Source organism: Panthera leo, chromosome A2 (assembly GCF_018350215.1).
Source record: "Panthera leo isolate Ple1 chromosome A2, P.leo_Ple1_pat1.1, whole genome shotgun sequence".
Classification (NCBI taxonomy): domain Eukaryota; kingdom Metazoa; phylum Chordata; class Mammalia; order Carnivora; family Felidae; genus Panthera; species Panthera leo.
Window position 1 is genome coordinate 19,081,054 of NC_056680.1, and position 24,241 is coordinate 19,105,294.

The 24,241-nt window shown below is 55.9% G+C and overlaps 5 protein-coding genes across 14 annotated transcripts in view; 1 reads left to right on the plus strand and 4 right to left on the minus strand.

Moving 5' to 3' along the window:
- Positions 1-173: 173 nt before the first annotated feature.
- ZMYND10 (zinc finger MYND-type containing 10) lies at positions 174-4,448 on the minus strand. Of its 5 annotated transcripts, none has more exons than XM_042929463.1 (12): positions 4,291-4,448; positions 3,780-3,888; positions 2,746-2,862; positions 2,571-2,624; positions 2,323-2,460; positions 2,134-2,222; positions 1,941-2,041; positions 1,439-1,611; positions 1,088-1,213; positions 884-1,005; positions 638-763; positions 174-548 (listed from the first exon to the last, which is right to left on the minus strand). In XM_042929463.1, exons 1-12 carry the CDS (start codon positions 4,413-4,415, stop codon positions 473-475), a joined length of 1,356 nt encoding a protein of 451 aa, XP_042785397.1. In that variant the 5' UTR covers positions 4,416-4,448; the 3' UTR covers positions 174-472. The 5 variants fall into 5 exon arrangements, with proteins under 5 accessions (XP_042785397.1, XP_042785396.1, XP_042785400.1 ...); XM_042929462.1 differs by having other exon boundaries at positions 2,134-2,246; XM_042929466.1 differs by having other exon boundaries at positions 2,134-2,246; positions 4,202-4,381.
- A 1,078-nt stretch (positions 4,449-5,526) lies between these two features.
- Positions 5,527-9,008, minus strand: NPRL2 (NPR2 like, GATOR1 complex subunit). Its single transcript, XM_042929475.1, has 11 exons — positions 8,755-9,008; positions 8,121-8,212; positions 7,851-8,019; positions 7,603-7,711; positions 6,994-7,130; positions 6,805-6,902; positions 6,647-6,683; positions 6,435-6,528; positions 6,242-6,359; positions 5,826-5,968; positions 5,527-5,739 (listed from the first exon to the last, which is right to left on the minus strand). The coding sequence occupies exons 1-11, from the start codon at positions 8,830-8,832 to the stop codon at positions 5,672-5,674; spliced, it is 1,143 nt and encodes a 380-aa protein (XP_042785409.1). The 5' UTR covers positions 8,833-9,008; the 3' UTR covers positions 5,527-5,671.
- Positions 9,009-9,034: 26 nt separating this feature from the next.
- Positions 9,035-11,981, plus strand: LOC122214388 (transmembrane reductase CYB561D2). Of its 2 annotated transcripts, none has more exons than XM_042929477.1 (4): positions 9,035-9,153; positions 9,579-9,730; positions 10,196-10,233; positions 10,919-11,981. In XM_042929477.1, the coding sequence occupies exons 2-4, from the start codon at positions 9,604-9,606 to the stop codon at positions 11,420-11,422; spliced, it is 669 nt and encodes a 222-aa protein (XP_042785411.1). In that variant the 5' UTR covers positions 9,035-9,153; positions 9,579-9,603; the 3' UTR covers positions 11,423-11,981. The 2 variants fall into 2 exon arrangements, with proteins under 2 accessions (XP_042785411.1, XP_042785412.1); XM_042929478.1 differs by having other exon boundaries at positions 9,035-9,140.
- Positions 11,982-12,396: 415 nt separating this feature from the next.
- Positions 12,397-17,137, minus strand: TMEM115 (transmembrane protein 115). Its single transcript, XM_042929476.1, has 2 exons — positions 15,794-17,137; positions 12,397-13,177 (listed from the first exon to the last, which is right to left on the minus strand). The coding sequence occupies exons 1-2, from the start codon at positions 16,642-16,644 to the stop codon at positions 12,973-12,975; spliced, it is 1,056 nt and encodes a 351-aa protein (XP_042785410.1). The 5' UTR covers positions 16,645-17,137; the 3' UTR covers positions 12,397-12,972.
- Positions 17,138-19,498: 2,361 nt separating this feature from the next.
- The window catches only part of CACNA2D2 (calcium voltage-gated channel auxiliary subunit alpha2delta 2), a 143,811-nt gene continuing 139,068 nt past the window's right edge, over positions 19,499-24,241 (minus strand). Inside the window, exons 27-38 of one of the 5 annotated variants that reach the window (XM_042929484.1) lie at positions 24,063-24,166; positions 23,699-23,797; positions 23,518-23,606; positions 23,270-23,317; positions 22,970-23,041; positions 22,714-22,866; positions 22,478-22,530; positions 22,299-22,354; positions 22,016-22,142; positions 21,753-21,862; positions 21,572-21,654; positions 21,268-21,485 (exon numbers count right to left, since the gene is read on the minus strand). In XM_042929484.1, the coding sequence (XP_042785418.1) occupies positions 21,345-21,485; positions 21,572-21,654; positions 21,753-21,862; positions 22,016-22,142; positions 22,299-22,354; positions 22,478-22,530; positions 22,714-22,866; positions 22,970-23,041; positions 23,270-23,317; positions 23,518-23,606; positions 23,699-23,797; positions 24,063-24,166 (1,135 nt within the window). In that variant the 3' untranslated portion in view covers positions 21,268-21,344. Of the gene's footprint in view, positions 21,655-21,752; positions 21,863-22,015; positions 22,143-22,298; positions 22,355-22,477; positions 22,531-22,713; positions 22,867-22,969; positions 23,042-23,269; positions 23,321-23,517; positions 23,607-23,698; positions 23,798-24,062; positions 24,167-24,241 lie in introns of all 5 variants that reach the window. The other 4 variants (XM_042929483.1, XM_042929481.1, XM_042929480.1 and 1 more) reach the window with 4 other exon arrangements.

The following is a 24,241-nucleotide window of genomic DNA, read 5'->3' on the forward strand; positions in this document are numbered from 1 at the left end:
CCGTGTCGGCCCACAGGCGGAATGGGGCGGCGAGGGCGCGGGGTTGGGCATGCTCTCGCAGAGTCCCCGCCCTCCTTTTCCTTTTCTCCACGCATCCTGGGAGCAACCTCCCTCCTGCTGACGACGACGACGACGACGACGACCACCGCAAAAGGCCACTCGGAGACAGACTGTTTCTAGAGGCCAGCTTTACTGTGCTAGACCAACAGGGTCCCCACATCCGGCCCTTGCCTTTGCCCCCGCCCAGGCCTCCTGCTTGCTGAGGCAGCGCCCTCAGCCTACCCGCTGGGTAGGGCAGGAAGTGGGGAGCGCTTTACTGGGGGAGATGGGGCGGCAGCTGTACCCTTCCCCGCTGTGCTCACCACCTGGGAAGCTGGGGCTCTGGCAGATGCTAGGCTGAGATCCTGAGGTCCAGGGCACATTCTGAGTGGGTTGTACCGCATGGGTGGGTGGCCCTTAGCGGCTGTGGCCTTCACTTGGCTCTGTCACCTTGGGCTGCCAAGACACAAGCCTTTCCATGCTTCTCCCAGTGCTTGACTTGGCACTCCCTGCAGGCAGGTGGGCCGGTGAGCATGCAGTGCTTGTGGGGGGGTATGGAAGTGTGGCTTAGGAGTCCAAGGTCCTATAATACCCTCACCTGCAGCAATACCATTCATTCTGGCATCGCGAGCAGCGTTTGGAGGCCTCTGCACTGCAGTAGGCACAGCGGGGCCGCTCTGGAGCTATTGCCTCTAGCACGTCCAGCCTGTAGGTCTCAGCCCATCTAGGAAAGAGGTCAGGAAAGCCTGGCTGGGCCTGGCCATTGGGGGCACAAGAGCACCACTGCCTGTGTCCATGCCTTCTTTGTGTCTCCCACCCCTTCTGCCCACTCAGCAGGCCACACCTTCGTGCCTGCAGCCGCAGGTCTTGCTCTGAGGGGCTGAATACATGCCGCAGCTGGTACTTGGCAATAGCCTGCCACTTGCCTCTGTTCTCTCTCTCTAGCTGCTCCCAGATTTCTGGGATCTGAGGGAGAGAAGTGGAAAGTGTCAGGGAGGAGCTGGCAAAGTGGACAGTGGTCCTGAGCAACTAACTTTCTAGTTCCTACCTGTTCCAACACCAGGTCCTTCTTAGGGGGCTGGGTTTCAGTCAGGGCCAGCTGGGCCAGGAAGCCCTGCAGGCCTGCCAGGTTGGGAAGCTGGTCGACCAGTGTGTCTGTGAGGAAGGCCTGAAGCTGCAAGGGAATCCGGGGGAGGCCAGTGTGAAGTGGTGCTGACCAGAGAGGGCCTAGGCTGTGCTGGGTTGAGGTGCGTGTGGGGACCTTGTGCCACTAGCTGCTTCATCACCTGAGGTCCGAGGTCTGGAAAGAGGACTGGGGCTGATGTAGGTGGACAGTGATAAACAGCAGGGGTGGGATGGGGTGGAATGGGGTGGTACCAATGCAGGAGGAGTTCCCCACCTTGAGTAGCTGTCCCTTGGCAAAGCTGGTGAGGCAGTAGCGGGCCCGGGCTTCGTGGCTCAGTAGCAGGTTGTACAGGGCAATCCACACCTGCCCATCCAACTTGCTCAGCTTTTGCTGCTCTGAGGGGGCCACTGTCTGCCAACGGCCACCCTCAAATTGCTGCAGCTTGCCTGGGGAGAAGAACCAGTGCACTGGGAGCAGGTGTTGCACACTCTGAGTCAGACAGCTGCATGGGCTGGGGTGCTGCCCAAGTGCACGACTTGCCCAGGAGGGGGTGCTGCTTGCTCCAGAGCAGGGGAGTCCTTGGTAGTAGACACACAGGCCTTGCCTGCTGCGGAGCCCAGGTCGAAGCCCATCTTGGGTGAGGCATCCTGGTATCCTCTATGGGCTAATGGGCAGAGTTTGTCTGCCTGTGTGTGCAATCTGCCCATACCCATAAATCCTGGAGGATGTTCTGGAAGCAGTGAGCTGGGGCTTAGGCAGTTCAGGGAGAGTTTACCTCCTTCCCGCCGGCTCCACGGATTGTGCTCCAGCAGTTCAACCAGGAGGCAGGGCAAGTTGTGGGTACTGAGCATGCGGTTCAAGGTGCTCAAGGAAAGGCTAGGAGTGGTGGTGGAGAGAAGCGAACAGAAGCTAAAGGCCCAGGCTCTCAGCCTTCCACTGAAGGTCCCAGGCCTGGCAGAGCTGCCCACCTGTCCACACAGTCTGTAATGTAGCGCAGCACTGAGAGGGCCTTCGATGCGATCTCAAACTCCATCAGCTCTGCCTGCTTCTGCAGCTCCTGGGGGGCGACATGGTGCTCAAGCTGGGCCACCCCCTGCTGCCCAGGCCTCAAAAGAGCCTGATCTAGCCATTGACACCCCTAGGGAACCTCAGCCTACCTGCATGGGGGTGCTGGACTGGCACTCCTCCTCTTCAGGAGGGCCACCACGGCTACTCCGGGCCACGAGTAGAGTCAGTTTTCGGTGGCAGTAGTCTATCAAGTCCAAGACAGCGTCCTCTGCTGACTCACACACCTCCTGAGAGGCAGGCAGATGGGAAACATTCTGTCTCTGATGCTCTTTCCACATAGACACAACCTTCCTCCCTTGCTGGGAGCAGTAGCCAGTGGGCAGGGCTGATGCCTCACCTTGTGGAAGAATACTGTCTCCAGAAGGTTGATGATGGAGGCCTCATGGTGTACCTGTCAGAGAAAGAGGACAGAGCCTGGGGATACTGAAGGAAGGATGCTATTACCATCTCTCTTCTCTAGTCCAGGGCCCTCTACACGCATGGGCAGGATATGACCCAGGAACCCAGCTCACCACCATGTATATGGGAAAAGTGTTCTGGGGCTTGAAGTCCTCCAGTCTGCACAGCACAGGAAACACCTTCTGCTTCCACATCTCCACTGCAATCAGCTCCTCAACTAGCGTCGGGATCTTTGAGGGGGAGGGGAAGGACGGATGAAGTAGGCCTACCTTGGCCTGTTAATGCTCCCATCCCTGGCTCAACCCAGCCCAACTCTCCTCAAACTCTTCTGGGCTCCTAGATTCTCCTCGTAGGCACCTTCCCAACCTCTCTCCGGCACCTTAGACCTTCATTTCTAGCTGCCCTCAAAATCTCTCTGGGGACATCCTCCATGCTTCTTATTGGCTCTTGTTTTATCCCTAGGCTGCCTTGCTCCACCCTGCACCTACACCCTTGTCCCCTCTACCTCTATCCAGACCTTCCCTCAGGCTGGCTCTCCTGCTCATGCCCTCTCTCTTCTTGTCTCTGTCCTCTGGCCTTCCAAAGTTCTGGTGTGTCTTGACCTCACTCTTACTCTGGGCCCTGCAGTTTCCTAGTCTTCTACCCTCACCCCCATTGGGGGGGGGGTCCACCTTTTCTTCACAGAGGAAGCTTTTTGTCAAGTGATATCTCAGGTCACTTATTCCAGCCACCTCCTGGCTCATGTTCCAGCCAGGTTGATCCCTGATTTCCAACTCCTCTCTCAAGTTAGGAAGGGTGCCTCCTTCCATGCCAAAGCCCCACCCCCTTTTCAGTGAGGGCCCCCTCTGGCCTGACAGACTATTCAAGGATGTCTTTAGAACTTAGGCCCTCCCCCCACAGCCTAGGTTGTTGTATGATCCATGACTATCTTCCAAATCAACCCACACCTCACACTTGGCCTGGTGTGCCAGGGTCTTGTCCAAAGGGGTGCAAAGTCAAATGTGCAACGCACTCCTCTCTTTTCCCTTGGGGAAGACAAGTGTACCAGCCAGAGGGAAGCACAGGCACCCAGGGTACTCTTGAGCAGTAGAGTGGTGGTGTGGAAGGTGGTAGGAAGGCAGGAACCCTGTTTGTGGCCCCAGCATACCTTCCCATGGGTGACCAGCAGCTCCTGGATGGGCTCGCCCTGGCTGGCTGTAGCATCAAGGATGGCCTGCATGTTCAGCTTCTCCAAGTTCTCATGCTGCTGGTTCCATCTGTCCCAGAGAGCAGGGGTGTATGTGCATTTGGGTGCACATATGTGCATTAGGAGTGGAGTGAGGGCCGGGTCCTATTGAAGCCTAACCTGATCCCAAGGGGCCAGAGAGGGCTCAGGACCATACATCCCCTAACTTGAGCTTTGTCTTCTCACCTGGAGGCTCTTCCACACCGGGTACCCTTCCCCCCCAGTGTCAGGCCTGTAGTCCCCCATTCAAGGATTCTGACCCCAAAACTCCTCCTGACCCTGATCCAGCTGCCTCACCCTCCGGATCCCATCTCGCGCAGCGGGAAGCTGCGCAACCCCCGCACCAGCACGGCAGCCTCCCCCGGCAGTAGCAGCTCCAGGTCGCCCATGTTGTGGCCGGGGACCGAGAGCGGGAAGGCAGGATTCAGCTGACCCTGGGCAGCAGCCGACGCTGAAGTGAGGGTGCTGAAACTCTCGAGGACGACCGCGACTCGCAGGGTCGACGTCTTGGATACAGCCGTTGCGGAGTGGTTGGGGCGCGTGGGTCCGCGCCGCCATGGAAACGGTTAGTCCAGCGCCTGCGCGCGCTGCGCAGGCTCCGGCCCCGCCCCCGTCCACCTCGCTTTTCCGGCTGCAGTTAGCCCTCTTTGGACTCCCAGAACTTTCTCCTTCACCGCCTGCGGCTCACGGGTCTGCCCTGAGTACCGGACTCGGGTGGCCTAGGCTTCCTCCTAGGACATCAAATCGACCCGCACGGGGATGGGGTCACCTCGCCCCCACCAGCTCTTCCTGCAGCAACTCTACCTCAGCTGTACCGCTTCTGCGTGGTTTCCTGGCTCCAGTATGTCTCCTGCCCGACTCCACCTGTTGGCTCTATCCCCTCAAGTACTGCCCAGTGCCCACGTCTCTCCATTCTAGCCTAGCAGGCTGCCAGCACATGTCATGAAGTAACTGCTGTAGTCTTTTTCTAGGTGACTCTGTGGACGCTTCTAGTCCTCGAAATAATGTCCAAAGCAGCTTATCAGCAATTCTGTAGTATTAAGGTCTTGCCCCTTCCTTACCTCAGTACTTCATCTGTTGTCCCTCTCCCCATTGTTTCCCATGTTTCAGCCCCGTGGGCCTCTCTTGGGTTCCTTACACATTTTTTTTTTTTTTAATGTTTATTTATTTTGGAGGCGGGGGAGAAGCAGAGAGAGAGGGATACAGAGGATCTGAAGCAGGCTCCTGCTGACAGCAGAAAGCGTGATGCAGGGCTCCAACCCACCAACCGTGAGATCATGACCTGAAGTCGAAAGCTTAACCGGCTGAGCCGCCACCACCTGAGCCACCCAGATGCCCCAGCTTCCTAATACATCCTAAAGTTGCTTTTACTTTGCACCTGTTCCCTCTGCCTGGAATACTCTTCCTCCTTCAGGCCTCAGTTCAAGTCACCTCAGCGAGGCCTTCCTTGCCCATTTAATCCAGGACAGCCCCAGCTCCCACCCCAAGTCATTCTTCATCACAGCTTCCTGATTCTTTCTGGCTGTTATTTCAGTTTATAATTACCCTGCACATTTACTGTCCATAGCCAGTCTTGCCCACCAGATGGCGCACCAGGGTGCCAGGACCTCGGCTATTTCACTGCAGTCCTCCAATGGCTGGTTTAGAGGCGGTACTCAATAAAGACAGGTTGAAATGGGTGATTTTATTCACAGAAGTGAGGGTCAACCTTGAGACAATATGGACTAGTCTACTGGTCTAGCCCTCATGTACCAGGCAAGGCTTAGCAGGACAGAGTAGCCACAGCCATGTGCCTAGACCAGGCCACCCCAGTCTCACTTCCAGCAGATGATGATGTTGGGGTCATTTTCCAGCCGTTCATCAAGCTCGTGGTAGCTCATGCCTATTTGGGACAGTGCAGGTGAGGTGAGTAACCATGACTTGACCACCCTGCCCTGCCCCAACCTTAGCTGAGCTGCCTGCCCCCACCTGTTTTGCAACAGATTTCATCGTAGCTGTGGCAGCCTGTGTAAAGTCGGGCAGGATGGCTCCGCTCCTCCCGAGACACCCGCACAGGATACTTCTGTAGTCGTCGGATGAGGTTCTTCATAAGCCCAAACTGGATAAGCTTCCTGGGGTGGGGTTGAGGGAGAGGGGGATGATGCCCTGGCCAGGAGTTCCTCCAGCCAGGCCAACTCTTTCCTGCAGTCTCCCTTCCCATTTTGTCTCAGTGACCAGACTGGCCTCCAAACACATCATCTCCAGAAAGCCTGCCTGGACTAGCAGTGCCACGTTATTCTGCTCACTGGGAATCTCCTGATTCCTCTCTAACCCGGGGCTCCAGAGAGATATAGAGTATCTGCCTTCAGGCAAACCCCTCATGTCCCTGGGAATCCCCTTCTGACCGTTCATCAACGCGTTGCAGCTGCTGGGGGTGGCGGCCAATGAGGTCTCTCACAGTAGTGCCAGGGCTCAGGCTGCAGTACAGCTGGAACACATCCCGGAGACTGGCCCTCTTGTGCCCTGTGGGCACCAGGGGTCAGATCTGCTTGTAGCTCTGCCCTCCCCAAGATGGCCACCCCGAGAGCCCGCCACTACCTTGCTTGGTCACATAGGATAAACACGCTTCCTGCAGGGACTTGTCATCTACCAGGTCCTGGACCTTGGGTGTCGGGCAGTACACATTGGAATACTGGAAGGTAGCAGGAGGCACAGGGGGCTCAGTGAGGGGCTTGGAAGTCTGACACAGCCCCAGTCTGGCCAAGCCACATGATCCACTCTCTGCTTAACCAGACCCCAGACTCACCTACCTGGAGGATGGACACCAGTGTCACAACACCATAATACCTGGGGGAGATAGTTGTGTTCAGCTTCTGAGGGCCATGCCTTCCCAGCCCCCACACTCAGGGTCCCGGGGCTCTTTCCTGGCTAGCAACCCTGTCCTGACTGTGACTGTTGCCCCACTTACAGCAAGTTCTGGATGGCAATGCGCACCAGGTTTAACTCCACATCTGCCTCTGCTGAGATCTTCTGGACATGGCGGAAGCCGTCAATGTAGGGCAGGATCTGGGCAGGGCAGGGCAGGGTCAGCGGGGATGGGATGAGGCCAGGACTGTGGCCAGCTCTATGTGATGATACCCAGGGAGGGCTAGCACACCTGTTGTGTGGTGAGGTCCCACTGTGAGTTGAAGAAATCCTCCTTGTCTTTGGTAAAGACAGGCACGTCATACTCCTGGGCCACAGGAGGGTCAGGCCGCTGCTCAATCACCTTCAAGTGGATGGTGTTGGACTCATCTGCAGGGGACCCACCCATATCTTCAGTGTTATGTCCTTTAAGAGGCCCTCAATTACCCTCCGGTCCTCCCAGAAGCCCTTGATGGAGATGGGTAGCTCTGGGTAGGGCCAGTCTCCCCCTTCCCCTCTACTTTAAACTCTATGCCTAATGTGGGGCCTGAACTTACGACCCTCAGATCAAGACTCACATGCTCTACTGACTGAGGCAGGCAGGTGCCCCAAATCTTCCCCTTTCAAGGAAGAAGAGATAGGTCCAGAGAGGGAAAGGAATATGCGCAAGGAACATGGAGCATGGCCTCCAAATCCTAAATCCTAACATGCACTGGACCTTGGACATCATCAAGCCAGCTCATGGCTATTTATTGGCCACCAATTTGTTCATTAGTCTTATCCATGGCTGGGCTTGCCTTCCCCTGCTATGTTCCTATTCTTCCTCTACCCCTTTGCTGTCCTTGCAAAGGCTGGGCCATACCGATGGGCAGAGTACACCGGCCTGAGGCATTTAGCTCCTCCAGCAAGATGGTCATGATGGGCACCAACTTCTGCTTGCTCTCCTCTGTTGACACGAAGCTGCTCTCTAGCTGAATGGAGCATGGACAACATGGTGGGCACACCCTGGGACCCCTGGCCAGCATCCTGCCCTGGCAGATTCCTAGGTCTGGAGGGCTTTGGAAACATTTGTCTGCCTGCCCATCCACTCAAGCCCATTGTGTTGCAGACCTCCAGTGTGGTCAGGTAGCCAGCCAGCTTTTTGACGATGGGCTCAAGGGCACAGGTCTTAGCCTGAGCATCACACACGAAGCCTAGGTTGAAGAGCAGGGCATTGCGGCTGTACTTCTTGTGCTCGATGCAGACAGGACAGCCGATCAGTTTCTTCTCCATGGCTGTGCTGGATGGGGGGAACAGGTGGGAACAGAGTCAGGTTCTTTCTGCTCCCAAACTTGTCCTCTCCTCCTGGGACATCCCCCGCCTTCCCCACTAGGGCCTCACACAGTGATAAGCTTGTTCTGCAGCTCTGGCTTGGTGATGATGTACACTTGGACTGTGTCAAACAGCTCCCGCGAGATGAAGTCTTCAGGGACCTGGGAAGCGGAGTGGCAAGAGGCCCCTTAGTGGACCTTGGGACTAGGCATAATACCTTGGGGGACCCCCAAGGACTAAGCCTTCTTGTCCAGCGTTTCACCTCTCTCCCATCCACCCAGGCCTACTACTCCTTTGTGTTTCCAAACACACTCCAGGTTCTCACCTGCCTCCCGTCTTTTGCATATGCTGTTTCCCCTACCTGGCACACACTCGCCTCCATCTAAATTCCTAAGCATCCAGGGATACTGTAGGACCGCGCATCCCTGCGTCTCTTGGGAACTGATACCTCCTCTGGGTCCCCACAGCCCGATTTCTCACAGTCACTGTCTATGGGATGTTTGTTTGCTCCCCAACACTGGGAGCCTGGGACCTGGGTCTGAGTATTCTCTCGGTTAATGATCCTCCGTGAATGAAGGAGTGGTGTGACTGCGTACAGCACGGGGCACGGGAATCCACTGCTTCCAGGCACCCTGCTTGAGCTCGCGAGAGCGTCCCTCTCCCCGTCCACCTCTGCCCCCAGCCCCGCGAGCCCGGATGGCACCTGATAGGTGATCTTGGGTCCCAGCGTGGGGTGGAACTCGCTGAAGAATATGCATTCGATACGGCAGCCGCTGCCCATGGCGCCAGCAGAGCCCAGGTCTGTAGTCTCTGACGGCTGGACCCCCTGCGAACACCCGTCGGAAACAGCCCGAAGGCCTGGATGATGGATCAAACACGCTTGCGCACTCACACCCGTCAAGCTGTCTGCTCAACGGCGCCTGCGCAGCATGACGGAGAGGTGTGGCGCGGGGGTGGGGAAGCTTGTCCCAGGAAGTCCCGGGTAGGTAGACGTCGCACCCGGAAGTGAAGCGGCTCCGCGACGGAGCTGCAGTGCGCGCGACAGGGGCCTGAGTATCCCGCTTTCTTGGGAAGAAACCACCAAGTCGGGTCAGTGCTGCAGGTGAGGCAGGCGAGTCCCTAGCATGTAGGGTCAGCATGCCAGCGGCACGTGGGGAGACTGTGCGCGAAGGGATTCAGGCTGTAAAGTCGGGAGCAGATGGGAACTACAATACCCGTAGCGCTTCACGCGCTTCCTGCTGGCGCTCCCGTCCGGCGATGGCGTGATGCACGCTGGGATTTGTAGTCTATTACTCGGCCTTGCGCATCCTACCTGGAAGGTGGGCCAGTGATCAGTGCCAGTTCAGATACTGGGTACACGCTGACAGGCTGCCAGCCCTCGCCTGTTACTGGTGCCTGTTTTGTTACTGTCCCTTCCTACCTTAACTTCTTGGAAGAGAGTGGCATTCCTGCCCTGCAACCCTTGCTCCAGTGTGAGGAGTGGACAGCAGGCACTTGAGACCCTTGCTCATTCTACTATGCTTTCAGGCTCCAGCCACTGGCCCGGTTGACCATGGCCCTTTCTGTGGAGACCGAGTCGCACATCTACCGAGCTCTGCGCACTGCCTCTGGGGCTGCTGCCCACCTTGTGGCCCTGGGCTTTACGATCTTTGTGGCTGTGCTTGCCAGGCCTGGCTCCAGTAAGTAGAATTCATAGTTGACTTCTGGGAAGGAAAGTGCCCCTTCTCCTGGGGAGCAGGAGCAATAGGAAGCCTTGGGCCTGACTCCTGGGAAAGGCTTGGTTGGCTGGGGGACATCGTATGCTGGAGGAATAAGTGGGGAGGAAGTGAGTGTGTGGGCTCTGTCAGTTTGGCCAGAGTACCTGGCTCTTCTTTCCTTGTCTTGGTGCTCCACTTGGCTGCCTTGTGTGAAGTGCTAGGAGAAGGAGGGAGGCCTGCCAGAGGAGTGGCAAAGCATGGCCTCTGCTCCAGGGAGGGACCAGGAAGCAAGGATAGGTATGGGATGAGCTTGTTGCAGTAACAGGGGCCTTAGTATTTTGGCAGCACTTCCTTGGGCGATGCGCTGCCCATTTTCCTCAGACTGTAGGGATCGGTGTGGCTGGGCTCTTCTTGCCTCAGCCTCACAAAGCCTCCTCTTCATTCCAGGTCTGTTCTCCTGGCACCCCATGCTTATGTCTCTGGCTGTAAGTAGTGGGCCTGGCCAGCTCTTAGGGGTGGGAGGGAGCATAGTTCCGGGTGGTAGCCCGGGTAGCCTCTGAATCCTTATGGATGCTTAATATCTCTTTGGAGGGGTGGAATGTGGAACTGGAGGAGTCGCATGCTCCAACACCTGCCCGTAGTATATAAACCAGACTTGAACCAGAGTGTTCAAAACCCAGGGCAAATTTGCCTAAGCACAAAATGAGGCTTTATCCACCTCCAGGCAAGACGCTTGGAAAATGATTTTTGAGTGTACCTGTGTCTCTTTTTACCTTAATTTATGGTGATGCATCTAATTTTCCCTGAAATAGTGCACCCATGTGGCCAGCTCTTGCCAAGAAGCTGTATCCAGCCCTGTGTTAGGGAAACAAAGCTTGTGAATCATTTATAACTGCCACATCTCAAACCTTGTGTTTGCAGGGTAATATAGCAGACATGACATTTCAAAATAGCACCTAGGAAGAAATGTGGAGAGGTATATACCTCTTGCCAGTTACTAAGGGCAGATGTCCTGTCCCTGATAGAGCTCCCCACTCTTGCCCCGCCAAATGGATACTCTTGTCATTGGGTAGAGAATGGAGAGGGGGAATCTGCCCACAGTGACTGGCAGCTTAGAAAGTTATCTGAAGCTTTTTTTCCTGACTTAGTTTCCCATCCCTGTTTCCCCAGTTCTCTTTCCTGATGACCGAGGCACTGCTGGTGTTCTCTCCTGAGAGTTCGCTGCTGCGCTCCCTCTCACGGAAGGGCCGAGCACGCTGCCACTGGGTACTGCAGCTGCTGGCCCTGCTGTGTGCACTGCTGGGCCTAGGTCTTGTCATCCTCCATAAGGAACAGCTTGGCAAAGCCCACCTGGCCACGTGGCATGGGCGGGCAGGGCTGATAGCTGTGCTGTGGGCCGGGTTGCAGTGCTCAGGTGGGGTGGGGCTGCTCTACCCTAAACTGCTGCCCCGCTGGCCCCTGGCTAAGCTCAAGCTATACCATGCCACTTCTGGGCTAGTAGGCTACCTTCTGGGTAGTGCCAGCCTCTTGTTGGGCATGTGCTCCCTCTGGTTCACCGCCACAGTCACTGGTGGGGTCTGGTACCTTGCTGTGCTATGCCCTGTCATTACCAGTTTGGTCATCATGAGTCAGGTGAGCAACGCCTACCTGTACCGCAAAAGGATCCAGCCATGAGCTCTTCCCAGCCTAGAAGCCTGGATTTGCCCCTCAGTGTAGTAGCAGGGGCTGGGGCCTCCTGGATTTTCTCAGCTAAGTCATGAGGACATCTCAGGCACTGGGGAAGTCTAAAGTAGGAGTCTTGTGTGTGACATTTTTTGCTTGCTCCTCATGGTGGAGTGCTTCCCCTTTTCTTCTGTACTGTCCCAGAGGAGCTTATGGATGATGTCTGGCTGAAGCTGGGGTTGCAAACCTACTTCCCCAGCAACTCAACTCATACTTGTACTGGTATGTCTGGAAATTACAGGAGAGAAAAAAGCAAAATAAAGAAGAATGACTGAAAAGACCGGATGGGAGGAATAGCTTAGAACTGGGGATAGTTCTCATTAGTGCTGTCAGAATGAAGAAACAGGCAGCTAGGCAAGATGGGGACCCGTCCCTGGCTGCTCACTGAGGGGCTGAAGCTCTCCCAGCACATGAGCTCTGAGATCTGGCTGCTGAGCCTCCTGTGCCCTCCTGTGCCACCCAGGGCCCTAGATGGGTGACCCTAGATGGTACAGCTATGTGTCCTTTCACTCGCCCACCTGCATACTGTGCTGGCATCGCCAAACTGGTGGTTAGATGTGGACAGTGACACGGTGGGAGCTGGGGATGGGCTGTTTCCATAGGTTTCAAGCACTGACCACTGTCTTGAGGGTGAGCAATCGATAAGAACACTCTTTATGATAGAGAGGCCCTCAACCATCCGATCTTCTGGGCAGAGCCTCCCTGACTGGGAATCAGAGAGAGAGAGAAAATGCGTAAGTATTGGAAGTGACAGCTCTGGGAAGGGTGTTTAACAGTGGGGGTAGGGGGAGTGGGGGCAATAGGCTTCTTATTCAGCTGGAGCTGGCAGGGAGACCAAGCCCTTGAACCTAGAGTAAAGTCCCTAACTTTGCAGTTGAACATGATGAGGGGGCTGCCCAAGGTGGTCTGATAGAGCCCAGGAGCCATACCTCAAAGAACTGCTTTATTGATACTGCGAGGCTGGGCTTCACTGCCCACTCAAGTGGTCCTGTAGAAAATACTTGGGAGCCATGGCTCTTCTGGCCAAGAAGCAGCCATAGCCACAGCAGAGGGAATCAGAAATTTTCACATGAACATAGTCTTTCTGAGGGTGGGCAGGAATGTGCAGCCCTGCACTGGCTGGACCCCCAGAACGGTTTTGGCAAATCCTTGCCTTGGCTCAGGGCTCTTGGCAACCAGTATCAGGCATCAGGGTTGGCCCAGGAGGTGTGGCACCACTGTCCCTGCAGCCACTTGCTTGGGGCTGTCTGCTGAGGTACAGTCTTACCTCAGATGGCCCGGGCTGGCTGACACTTCAGAGGCCCCATGCCTGGCATAGTGGTTGTCTGGAGTTGGAACCAGGTAGCAAGAGTCCTGGGTAGTGTTGGCGAGAGATAGCAGAAGGCTGTGGAAACCCCCAGCAGCCCTTCTTCCTTCTCAGAGCAGTCAGTGCCCTGGAGTAGCTGAGAGGTGTCAAAGGGGGGCTTGGGAGAGGAGGCGCCTACACTCAAGGTGGTCTGGAGTTACAGCTTCGGCGGAGCTGCCTCGAAGGTGATCAGGCTGGATTCTGGGGCAGCCCCCTTCCCTGGGAGCATGGGGGCCTTGTCTGAGGGTAGGGGGCTATCCACCTTGGCCCCTGCCTCCTCTTCATCGTCATCCATGCTTGGCCAGACGGACTGGTCCTCCACTCTCTTCAGCCGCTCATTGAGGGCCTTCAGGGCCAGTTGCCTGGAGCCAGAGGAAAGATGACAAGTCACTTGGCTCATGCCCTGTACTCTTCCCCCAAGAAGCTGACTCCCCCTACCACCCAGACTTCTCTCAGAATTCTATGTATTCCCCTTCACCATGAAGGGCCCAGGGCTTCCCAGGGACTGGATAGGGCCACCTCTGCCATCAGAAGAAGGACCCAAAGGCTGTAGAGCCTCCCCTTCATAGCCAGGGCACCTTCAGGCTGAGAAGGCCATCAGGGTGTTTGCCATACTGTCCACCAGGCCAGTCCCACGAATGATTCTGAGGGTGGTGCCTAAGCATGGGCAGAGTTGGTACCCCAAGAAAGATGGGTGGAAGGAGTCCCTGAACATGGGAGTTTCTGCCTGGGCACTGGTATCACATCCAAGGAGAGAGTTATTACTTCTTCCTCTCTCCTCATTAGGGGTGTTTTGAGTCTCCTGGCAAGGGTCTGTGGGGAATGCTGGAATGCAGGCACCTACCCTGGATCTCAACTTGGGAAGCAGGTCCAACTTGGGTCAGCCCACCCTTCCTGACTCTAATGTTCTCCTTCCCAGAAGAATCCCCAAAGCCACCACTACCAGTGTTAGAGCAGTGAACACCAAGTCCTTGCAGAAAGAGGAGGAACAGCCCATTTGGACGGGACACAGGCCAAAGCTTACTGGTTCCACTGGACAAATCCTTTTGGATCTCACTTGGGGGGAGGTGGGAAAGTTGACTAGAAGATATACACGTGCACTTGGGACCCTAGTCTACCAGGAGGTAGAATGCCCGTGCTGCCAGGCAAAACTTTCACTAGTGGTCACTATGAAACCCTGATGCCTCAACCTGTTTGTGCTACAAGCATGGGGGAACAGCCTGTAATAGTCTTCCAAGTTCCAGCAGAGAACCAAAACCTCCACCATACCAGGGAACGTGACAGAAAAGGCAACAAGAACACAGGCGCAGAAATCCCGAGCACAATTCCACCCTTTCCTCCGGCCTGACACATGGCGAACTGGCATAAACAGGACAGTCCTTCCCTGTGCTACCCAGGCTTCCATCCTGTAGACTGCCTCGTCAGTTCTGTCTAAAGTCTGCCAATGTAGAGAGGTAATGGCATGCTAGTCACTTCCTCACAAGGGCCAAAGATAGGAAACCCTGTCTCCCCACTACTAGTAGCCATTTGGGTTTGGGAGTGGCATGCTGCCAGATGTCCAACTGCTTGGAGTAGTAACAACCATAAGGCTACATCAAGAACCCACATCCTGACAACCTCACCTACCCCAACCTGCCATTTTCTTGGGCCTGAGCAGAGGTGTTTTGAAATGTCAGCCAACCCTAACAGTCCAAGACTTCTCACTAAAGGAGGAGTCACCACCGTGTCTCGGCCCCACCTGTAGAGCTGAGGACAGCTCAGTTTCTACCAGGCCCAACCCTCTTGGTCCCATCTTCTCCACTGTATAAAATGAAGACAGACCTGTCTTTAGAATTCATCAGCCATAGACACAAACTGTAGGGCCAACAGTTATGCCCTGCAGCATGCCTTGTGTACTTTTCAACATCCACCACCTTAGGCCATAGTAATCTGCAGCCCTTCCCCTGCTGGAAACCCCTTCATGAAAGGGGTGTGTCCCACACTGAAATCCACAGCCCCAGTGGAGAGTAAGCACAGGGATAACTTTTCAGCTGAATTCATAAAACTGTCTGCCAAGAATCCATTTCATAGGTGAGCAAAAGCAGAAGCTGACAGGAGAAACAAAGCCTGCTCCAGGCTTCACTACTAAAAGAACTGCCTCAAAAAAACAAAAACTCTCAACAATAATGTTGGAAATAGAGCTGTTACCACTCTGGTGAGTCAACAGACCTGGGAGAGAGAGAGAACGAGCCAGAAAGCTGGATTAAAAAAAGATCTGCCCTGCCCTGGCCAAGGTGCATTCAGTGAATAATTCATCTGGGACTCCAGATGGTGCAGATGGCTTGGTTTACAGATAATTAAAAAGGTTGTCTCCACTCCCTGTGTGGTCAGCAGACTCCACAGTGGGTCACATGGCCTGTCCCCTGGGTTTGGTGACACATACATGCTAGAAGGACAGGGTGTAGTACCCCAAGTTTCCCTCTCAATAAGTGGCAGAGAAGCACAGCATATGAATTTTTAAGATCCAGGAAGAGGACCTGGCTCAGCATTTTGAAATTGGGGTGGCCCAGACTGCCTAATAAGAATCCCAGGTCTCTTTCTCTGTTCCTCCCTCACAGGGGAAAAAGGACCAGCAGGTTGTTTCTGGCTCCCATAGGACCAGTGTCTAGGATTCCGAGTTTCTGACATGATTAGGATTATGTATATCTGGCCATTAACCCCTCACATAGTATAAAAGGACACTGGGCATTTCTTGGGACTTGTTAAGTAGCCTGAGTGGTGAGAAAGGCAACGTTCATTCCTTAATACTGGAAAACACCTACTGGAGCCCAGACTCCTACATGCTGAGTTTCTCAAAACCACAAACTGGATTTTATCTCTGAGTCTGCCCCAACACCTGACCCTTGGCTGCCAGCCAACATACAGCAAGTATAACAGACGATATGGGGCTTGATCAATACTCTCCTAGTTCAACAAGGTTTTGGAATACTCCACAGTACCTTCTCCGTTCTGCATCTTGAGGGTCTGTCCCTGGGAGGCTGATGGTGATGGAAGACGGGGCACCTACATCATAGCGCTTCACTGTCTTCTGGCATATCTTTACCTTCACCAGGAGGCCGTGCACCAAGTTCGCCAACAGCCCCACCACGGGCTGCAGAATCTCAGGGAAGAAGGTGGCAAAAGCGAAGTGGTCAGCCATGTCCCCTCGCCCTCGGCTATGGCGCTGGTAGAAGCGAAGATAAACCCAACTGGAGAGCAGCCCAAAGCCATAGGAGGCCAGTGCTGGGCTCTGGAGCAGCGTGGCCAGCCGCAACAGCAGCAGCAGCCCCAACAGCAGCATAGGCACCACGCTGACACGCACCTGGGGCACACGCAAGACCACACAGTCCCCCATGGTTTGCTTGAGTGCCACCAGGACACCACCTAGGAAGCCCAGGGCTCCGTGGATGCGGATAGTGAAAAGGTAGACCAAGTTGAAGGAAGCCATGTAGGTGAGGAGGTAGGCGAAGGCCCCCAACAACCCCACTGACACGTTCACCACTGAGAAAAAGATGAGCAGCTCCAAGGCCCCCCAGAGGGGCTCCAGCAAACGTCCAGCCACCACCACCGTGGCAAGACTGATGGCCACATCCCACACGTGCTGTTCCATCAGCCCATGGGTGGCCAGGGTCCAGATCCAGAAGTTGGGCGGAAAGAGGTAGCCTGGGGTAACCGCCAGGCAGCCCGTGTCCACGGCGAAGGACAGCAGGTAGAGGAAGAGTACTGTCGCACACAGGGCCTTCACCACCACGCTGGCGCTGGCCAGGATGGCCCCCAAGTGCTGGCGGGCGCCCGGTAGGGCGCGCTGCATCTTCCCGAAGGGCGTCGGCCTGGGGGAAGGGTCTAGTGTGTTAGGGGCCTCCCCGGGGCCTCGCCCCAGTCCGGCCCCGACGGGAGGCCCGGGCCCGGCCTAGTCACTGGCCTATGGCCCCGGTGAAGACTCCACTTCTGGTCGGGTTGGCTCCGGTCCCAAAGGGTCAAGTTGGGCCTGGTCGCGGGGCCGGGGCCTAGGCCCCTCGCCGGGGACCTGAGGGAAGGCCCTGGGAGGCTTCTGCACGTCTGCTCGCCTGCCTGCCCTGTGGGCCCCGCGCCGAGCTGACCGGGCTGGCGTTGATCTCAGGGCTCGGCCTATTCCATCCACTCGGGGGCCCTACGATCTGCGTGGGACTGGAGCCTAGTTCTGGGCCCCAGTCAAGTCTCGTCAGCTCCGGCTCGGCCTCGGTCTTGGCTACGACCGTACCTCCTCCCTTCCCAGGCACCGACAAACAGGGTGCTGCGCTTGCGCGCTCCCGACGGCGGTGGGATGCCCTTCCGGCTCTGCGGCATGCTGGGACATGGAGTCCTCGGCCGAAGCCGGGGACGAGCGGATAGCAACTTTCTGGGTAGAACTACAAGTTCCAGGAAGCTGCGCTCCCGGGCCATTCCGGTTGGTAAGAGGAAGGTGTGCTTGGGAGTTGTAGTTCTCAGGACAGTTTCCGCCTGTTGTCGGGAAGTGGGGAGGAGTCAATAGCTTCGCTAACCTGGAGGAAAGCTGCGGGTACCTGCGCGGCAGCGAAACTGCAGACACGCGCTTGCTGAATTTCCTGGGAACAGTAGCCCCGGGCATGTACATCTGAATACTTCTGAGTGTGTCTTTGTGGACAGGTGTGTGGGTAAGAATGTTGATGGTCTTGGTGTGCGTACCAGTGTGCAGGGACTCCCGAAACTTCCGCAGTCTGGTGGTGTGTGTCTGATCCAGGTTGTATGGGTGTATGAGACCTGACCCAGATTGGAATTCTTGCTCTTCCATTTGGCGGCTGTGCGACACTGGCTAAGATTCCTCAATTTCATGGACGTAAAATGGAGATAATTTTACGGTGAGGGTTCAAGGGGACTGTGGTGTAAAATGCCAGTCCACTCTGGGGGCTCAGTGAGTGTGTTGCCCAGGCTGCCCTTGTTACAAGTGTGGTGGCACTGCGACTTGAACTCAGGTCTCCTGTCCCAAAAATGGCAAGGCTGGACTGCTTTTAGTGACTCTCTTCCCCATCACAGATTTCTTATCTCTGGCCTTGATGAGGAGAGATCTCCCCCACAGACTTGGGCCAGGGTGGCCCAGGGCCCTCACTTCACTGCATTGGTAGCTTCCAGCAGTTTGTGTCCTGTGCAAACTGATTTTTTGGTGTATTTACTTCTTAAAAATGTGCATATAGTTAAAACAATTATATATGACAGAGCACATGTATAAAGTGCAGAATCCCTTCCTTTCAGCCACTGATCTCAGTACAACTTCCGACCTGCGCATAGCCTTCTAGGTTACAAAAGGTGTTGACAGTCTTTTCTTTGTCTAGGGTCTGGGCTTTAATTTGATGCCAGGGAGGGTTGCCAGCTTTAGCAAATCAAAATACAGGGTGTTGAGTCAAATTTGAATTTCAGATAGGTGAATAATTTTTAGTGTAAGCATGTCCCCAGTTTTTTTAGTATTGTTGTATCATACAATATTGGAAACATACTAAAAAAAATCATCTTATATCTGAATTTAAATTTGACTGGATGTTCTACATTTTATCTAGCAACCCTATCCTGGGACCGAGCAGGCATGGGAGGGCATGGGAGCTCTCTCAGGAGTTACTAGTTAGGCATTGCTCTGTGGCCAACCACTGCAGGAGGAGTGAGGAAGAGTGTCTTTGCTAAGGCCCAGAATGTCCTCCTGCATTTATTTAGTATCCAATGCCCCCCAACCAGGTCACCTCAGGTTTCTAGCTGAAACCTTTGCTGATTTCTTGCCTTTCTCACCAAGCAAGAGAGGAGACTTAGTCTCTGTTTGTTTATCTGTGCTATGGGGATAAACTAGTACCAAGTCTAAGGTGTAAGCTGACTGCCTACCAGGTGAGTGTAAAGTGTGTTGTAAGTGAGTAAGCATCAGCAGTATTAGGAAACCTCTGTGCTGGTGGTTACTAGTTTCTCTCCTTGAAAACAATGTGAAGGGTCACATGGAAGTAGGGTTGATTATTAAGAGAGTTGGGATTAAAATGAACAAGGGCACAGGGCAGGCCAGAGGGAGGTCTGAGAGGATTCACAGAAACTGACTCAGTTTTGGGTTCCAGAATGAGCAGTGGCAGTCAGGGAGAACACTGGGCCTTGGGCCTCCCCTCAACTGAAAAGGAGCCATGGTCATGCTTATGGGTGGACCAGACCCTGGCCTTCTCTGGATAGCAGGATGGGCCCTCAAACACCAGGTCATGGACTTGGGCCAGGTACTAACTCATCGCTCCAAGTGGATGACCTGCCCACTAGGCCCTGGTGGTCTGACCTGATGGCTAGATGCCTACCTAAACTCAAATTTCATCTGTCTTCTTTCTTCTGTCATCCTGGCCTTTAAGGACAGCTTTTCTCAGAGATTATCTGAGATGCAGGATACCAAGGATCTGGTATTTAGGAAGCCCAGGAAGCGTCATGCCCTACACCTACTGGGTACCTGGGTTGCAATAGCCTTCATTCCCAGTTGAGTGTTAGGTGGGACTTTGAGGTCATGGCCACCTGTCTTCAAGCTACCCAATCCCCACCCTGAGGCAGACACAGTGGATGGGAACCATTTGAAGTGAAAATATGAACATTATTTAATAACTGATCTTCTGTAATAAACCATTTGAAAATATTTTACAAGGAATCACACACACGATATTTTACAAAGTTTCTTGACTTTTTTGTCACTGTTGTTTTTCTGACTTGTCTGTACAAAATAGAACAACAACCAAAAAAAAAAAGGGCAGAGAAGAGGAAATGGCCCCCCAGTCCCCCACAGATCCCCCGAGCCCGAGGTGAGGGGGCAGCCAGGTCGGGTGGGTGATGAGAAGGATTAGACCCAGCTGGGGGTTGGACAACTACCTGATGGGGATTGTTTGTCTGTTTTCCTGTTTTTTAAACTTAAAATATATATATATTTTTTTGTATATGTTTCTTTTTTATTTTTATATTCTCCATTGAGCACCTGACTACACTACAGTTACACACACGCCCCCCGCAAGACATGGCTGGCATCTAGGCTGGGTGTACAGCATGGGTGCCCACCCTGGCACCAGCAGCGGGCATGGACCATACACACACACTGAGAAAGCAACAAGCAACGTGACATTAATTAATGGAGCCATTAATTAATGCATCACCCTCCCCCCTCCTCCCAGTCCATCTGAGCCTCTTGGCCACCTCCCTCTGCTCTCCCGTCCCCCACTTGCCCCCAGGCTGCGATGCCTATGGGGGAAATGATCAGAATGAATGGTGTGAAGACATGTGCCTGGGCCCAGCCTCTGTGTGTGCACAGAGTGTGTGCATGTGTGTGCGTATGCGTGCATGTGTGTGTTCAGCAGGGGAGAGCAGTTTGCTCCCCCTCCCCCATTGTGTGAGTGTGAAGAAACAGGGAGTGGAGCACAGGCCTGAGTGTGTAAGGGCCAGATTGGGGGTGGGATAGCCCAGCCAGGAGTGATCATGTCACTCTGGCTAAGGCAAAGGGCAATGTCTGGTGAAGATTCCTCTGCCAAGAGGTGCAGGCAGTGGCATGTGGTCTCGCTGGGGGCCTGACACTAGTGCGAAATGGTTACAATGAGCACCTGGTGGGGTGAGGGACATTTCCAGGACACTGGTGGCTAGGGTGGGACAGAGGTGAACCCCCTGTCCCAGCATTTGGCACTGTTTGACATTCAGCTTTAGAGACAGAGGACCAGCTGGGCTGCAGGTCAGATTAGAGGTGGGCAGTGAGCAGATGAAGTGTGCATGTGCCAACCCTCCCACCAACCCCCTGCCCTGTGTAAGGCTTTGTGAGCCCCTACCCCCACCCACCCCATGGTGTGTTTGTGTGTGTGTGTGTGTGTGTGTATGTGTGTTCGTCCTCCTAGGTAAGTCTAATGTGAATCCAGTTTCTGCCCTCAGGGCTCCAGGTGTTTGTGGGGTTGTGTCTGAGCCAGTGTCACTGTCACTGGCCTGTCACCTGCAGGGCTGGAAGAAGGTGGGAGGTGGCTGTAGGCCTGATAGGGGCAGGAGCCATCGAGGGGCTGCCTCAGGACCTCCCTCCTGCCAGGACTTAAGATGGGATGCACAAGCCTCAAACTGCCCATCTCAACTTCATTATTCCCAGGGAATCCAGATTTGGTCCTGGGTGGGACATAAGGGCCAGGTTAGAGAAGTCCAGCTGGGGCAGGGCCTAGGTCTCCCACACAAAGGGAGCCTTGGGGCAGGGTGGGCAGTGGAGGCCTGGTTTGGCACCAGTACTGTGGCTTCCCTGTCCCAGCCCTCAGGGGCGGGTGAGTCCAGTGGGAATAAGGGGTCTGGGGTCACTTTGACAGTTCGGCGGCGAGATGTGGCTTGGGGGCCAAAGACCTGCGGCACCCTCCTTTGGGACCCCCCCCCCCCCCCCTTCCAAGGCTCAGACTTGGGCCTGGCTACTCAGGTCCTTCGGTGAGGGAGGAAGCGAGGCTCTAAGGCGGGGTGTGGGAGGCAGGGGAGAGGCGGGGAGGCCTGGGGAGGGGCAGGAGGGGGCGCTCAGACGCGGCGCGAGGCGTGGGCGTGGACTTGGGGCTGCGGCCGAGGAGGCAAGCCCAGGAGGAGCAGCAGCTGCAGGGAGACCAGGACGCCCAGCGACGGCGGGAAGGAAGCTCCGCGGCCACAGTCTGAGGTATCTTCCTGCGGGAAGAGGCAAGGTGCAGGTCGGCCGGGCGGCCCAGGGAAGGGAGGGGGCCGGGATGTAAAGTGCGCCGCCCCCTCCTCACCGTCGCGTTGTAGTCAAAGCAGATATGCGGGCCTCTCCGGTATCGCGGTCTCTGCACCAGTTCACACTGCTCCGGGCCGTCCGCTGGGCATGGGTGGGGAGTCAAGGAGGCTGCAGGGCACTGAGGGGGCACGCGGGACAGGAGGGGGCGCGGGCGGCGGGGAGCGGCGGGGGCAGGATACAGTGTGTCTCTTTCTGCAGAAGCCGGCCACCCTCACACTGGCTGCACAGAGGCTTCTCGGCCACCACGAACAGAAGGTTGGTGTTGGTCAGTCTTTGCGCGTGGAACAGCCTGGAGGCAGTCCGGAAAGGCGGGGCTTTGAGACTCGCCCCGCCCCTCCCCGCTGTAGCCCCGGTCCCGCCCCGGGCCGCGCCCACCCGGCAGGCCCCGCCCATGGGCCCACCAGGCTACAGCCAGCCCTCCGGTCCCGATCCCCGCGGGTACCTGGAGCAGTTTCCGCAGTCGATGATGGCGTTGTAGGAGGCGTTCACCGACCCGAAGTAGTACTGGGTCTGTTTCATGACGCAGCTGCTCTCTCGCGCTTCGGCGTTCCCCTCAGCCTCCGCGGGGTCTGCGAGGGCCCAGAGCGCCTCAGCCCCACCCATTCACCCTGGCAAGGTCTCGGGTTTCAGCCTCGCTCAACTTTAAGCCCCGACCTCCCTTTGGGATGGGTCCGGGCTTAGTCTGGGGAGGGGGTTCGAGGAGGGGCCTCTAACGCCCCACCTACCTGCCTGGAACCAGCTGTGATAAATGAGGCCATAGAGAAGCTGCTGGAACAAGGACCTGTAGGGCAGGGGTCACTGAGTGGGAGTGGTCAGCAGAGGCCAGTGCCCTGCCCCACCACTTCTCTTGAGCCCTTCTGGTCAGGAAGCACCCTTCCTCCACTCCCTTCCCCTTCGGACTCACCAGGCTGCAGCCGAGGTCCACCAGGCCAAGTTAAGGAAGTCTGCAATAGTGGGCTGCAGTGGAGAGAGGGGCATGGGCTGCTACTGCTGTCCCGGAACCCGGGTCACCCCCAGCTCTCTTGTCAGAGGTGGAGCGTCATCTGTGGGCAGGTCTCCCAGCCTCCCCCCCCCCCCCCCCCCCCCCCCCCCCCCCCCCCGTTGCCCACCATCTCCAGACCAGGCATTGCTGGGGCTCACCACAAAGACCCCCCGGGGTGCAGCACCCAGGTTGCCTGGGGGTTGGGGGGCGCAGGCTGCCTGATAGTCGTAGGACTCTTTGCGGGTGTAGAAGGAGTTATTGTAGAGTGCCAGCATCAGGTTGGCATCCACCTCACTGAAGAACCTGCCCACCTGGGAATGCCAGGAGGGAGTGGTAGTCACAGGGTTGGCAGTGCCACACCCCCTGAAAGCTCAAACCTTGGCCTCCTTATTCTACCCTCTCCCTGACCCTCACCTGGTCCCACTGATGATTCTGGTTTGACAGCACCAGGAATCCCCCATCATCAATGAGGACACAGAGCAGGTCCTGAAAGGTGGAGAAGGAGGGGGAAGATGGAGAGGGGCTCAGGCCCAGACCTTCCCCCCCAGACCCTGGCAGTTGGGTGGTTGGGTAGAAGGGGCACCACTCCCCCAGTTGTGGTAAAGCTGTAGAGGGTGGGATGTTGAGACCCCCAGGCCAAACGATAGGCTAGGAGTTGCAGTTGGGATTAAGAAATCAGGGATCAGGGTAAGCTAGGGTTCGGGGCACACACACCTCATTGTTAACCTCGCAGTCCATCTCACAGTGGCTGCTGGGACCACACTGCTGGGCAGAGAGCAAGGACCATAAGGTGCCCGCCAGTTTTCCCCCTCCCATCACCCTTTGTACATCTAGATCCCCAGGCCATCTACAACAACCACTGCCTCCCCATAGACACAGGAACCACTCTGAGTGGTAAGGATTTCCGGGAGACTCTAGAATGGGTTTTGCTGGGCTTACTGCCCCCACACCTGCCCAAGTACCTTCTGAGGCTGGTCCTGGTGGGTACGGTTGCTGGCTAGCACCTTGAACTTCTCGGCCCAGGCCTCTAGGTCCAGCTTAACACCTACCACTATAGGGGAGAGCAGGGGGTCATCAATGCCTGCCTTCCTGGGCAGCACCCTGCCCATCGTCTCTTTCTCCACCTCCACCCCAGGCATTCACCTGCTGGCCTCAGTGTGCGTCCACCCAGGCTGAGCTCCACAGCTGTGCTGACGAGGATGCCCACTGTGTCATTCTCCAGCTCCAGTGGCCTTAACAGGGCTGGCGGTGGGGTGGGATGGTCAGGAGTAGGGGCTGGTGGTTACACTGACCACTCTGTGCTGGGCCTGTGGACCCAGGGGCCCAAGCCAAGTACCCAGTACCCAATGTAGTGTTTGGCACAGCCTAGCTCTCTCTCCTCATCTGCCCCAGTCTCAGCCAGCCTCATGTTTGAGAGGGACCTCAGAGAGCAGAGTCTAGTCCTGGCTGAGCAGACAGGGAAGCCTCAACTTCCCATCTGCTGCTGGGCACCTTGGAGGACACTCACCGTCTTGGTGCGGGGGCTTGAAGACATAGCCATGGTTGTCCAGGCTACGACGGTAGAAGCTGGCATTGAAGGGCTCTGGATTCTCCGTCCAGTCATCCGCTGCTCTGGTTATCCAACAAAGACAGAGGTCAGTAGAAGGGGTGGTGTATGGGGGACAGTGTCTCAGCCAGGTGCAAGGA

What these genes read in the sequence shown, in the direction of transcription:
- ZMYND10 (XM_042929462.1), bottom strand. Translation starts at nt 4,415, where the DNA reads ATGGCGGCGCGGACCCACGCGCCCCAACCACTCCGCAACGGCTGTATC. An exon ending in AGCGTCGGCTGCTGCCCAGG is followed by an intron (nt 3,889 to 4,290) that starts GTCAGCTGAATC and finishes TCTCTGGGACAG; the next exon opens with ATGGAACCAGCAGCATGAGA. An exon ending in CCAAGGGACAGCTACTCAAG is followed by an intron (nt 1,214 to 1,438) that starts GTGGGGAACTCC and finishes ATTCCCTTGCAG; the next exon opens with CTTCAGGCCTTCCTCACAGA.
- NPRL2 (XM_042929475.1), bottom strand. Translation starts at nt 8,832, where the DNA reads ATGGGCAGCGGCTGCCGTATCGAATGCATATTCTTCAGCGAGTTCCAC. An exon ending in ATTGCCATCCAGAACTTGCT is followed by an intron (nt 6,684 to 6,804) that starts GTAAGTGGGGCA and finishes TATCTCCCCCAG; the next exon opens with GTATTATGGTGTTGTGACAC. An exon ending in CTGCAACGCGTTGATGAACG is followed by an intron (nt 5,969 to 6,241) that starts GTCAGAAGGGGA and finishes ACCCCACCCCAG; the next exon opens with GAAGCTTATCCAGTTTGGGC.
- LOC122214388 (XM_042929477.1), top strand. Translation starts at nt 9,604, where the DNA reads ATGGCCCTTTCTGTGGAGACCGAGTCGCACATCTACCGAGCTCTGCGC. An exon ending in GCTTGCCAGGCCTGGCTCCA is followed by an intron (nt 9,731 to 10,195) that starts GTAAGTAGAATT and finishes TCTTCATTCCAG; the next exon opens with GTCTGTTCTCCTGGCACCCC. An exon ending in CCATGCTTATGTCTCTGGCT is followed by an intron (nt 10,234 to 10,918) that starts GTAAGTAGTGGG and finishes CTGTTTCCCCAG; the next exon opens with TTCTCTTTCCTGATGACCGA.
- TMEM115 (XM_042929476.1), bottom strand. Translation starts at nt 16,644, where the DNA reads ATGCAGCGCGCCCTACCGGGCGCCCGCCAGCACTTGGGGGCCATCCTG. An exon ending in CAAGATGCAGAACGGAGAAG is followed by an intron (nt 13,178 to 15,793) that starts GTACTGTGGAGT and finishes CTCTGGCTCCAG; the next exon opens with GCAACTGGCCCTGAAGGCCC.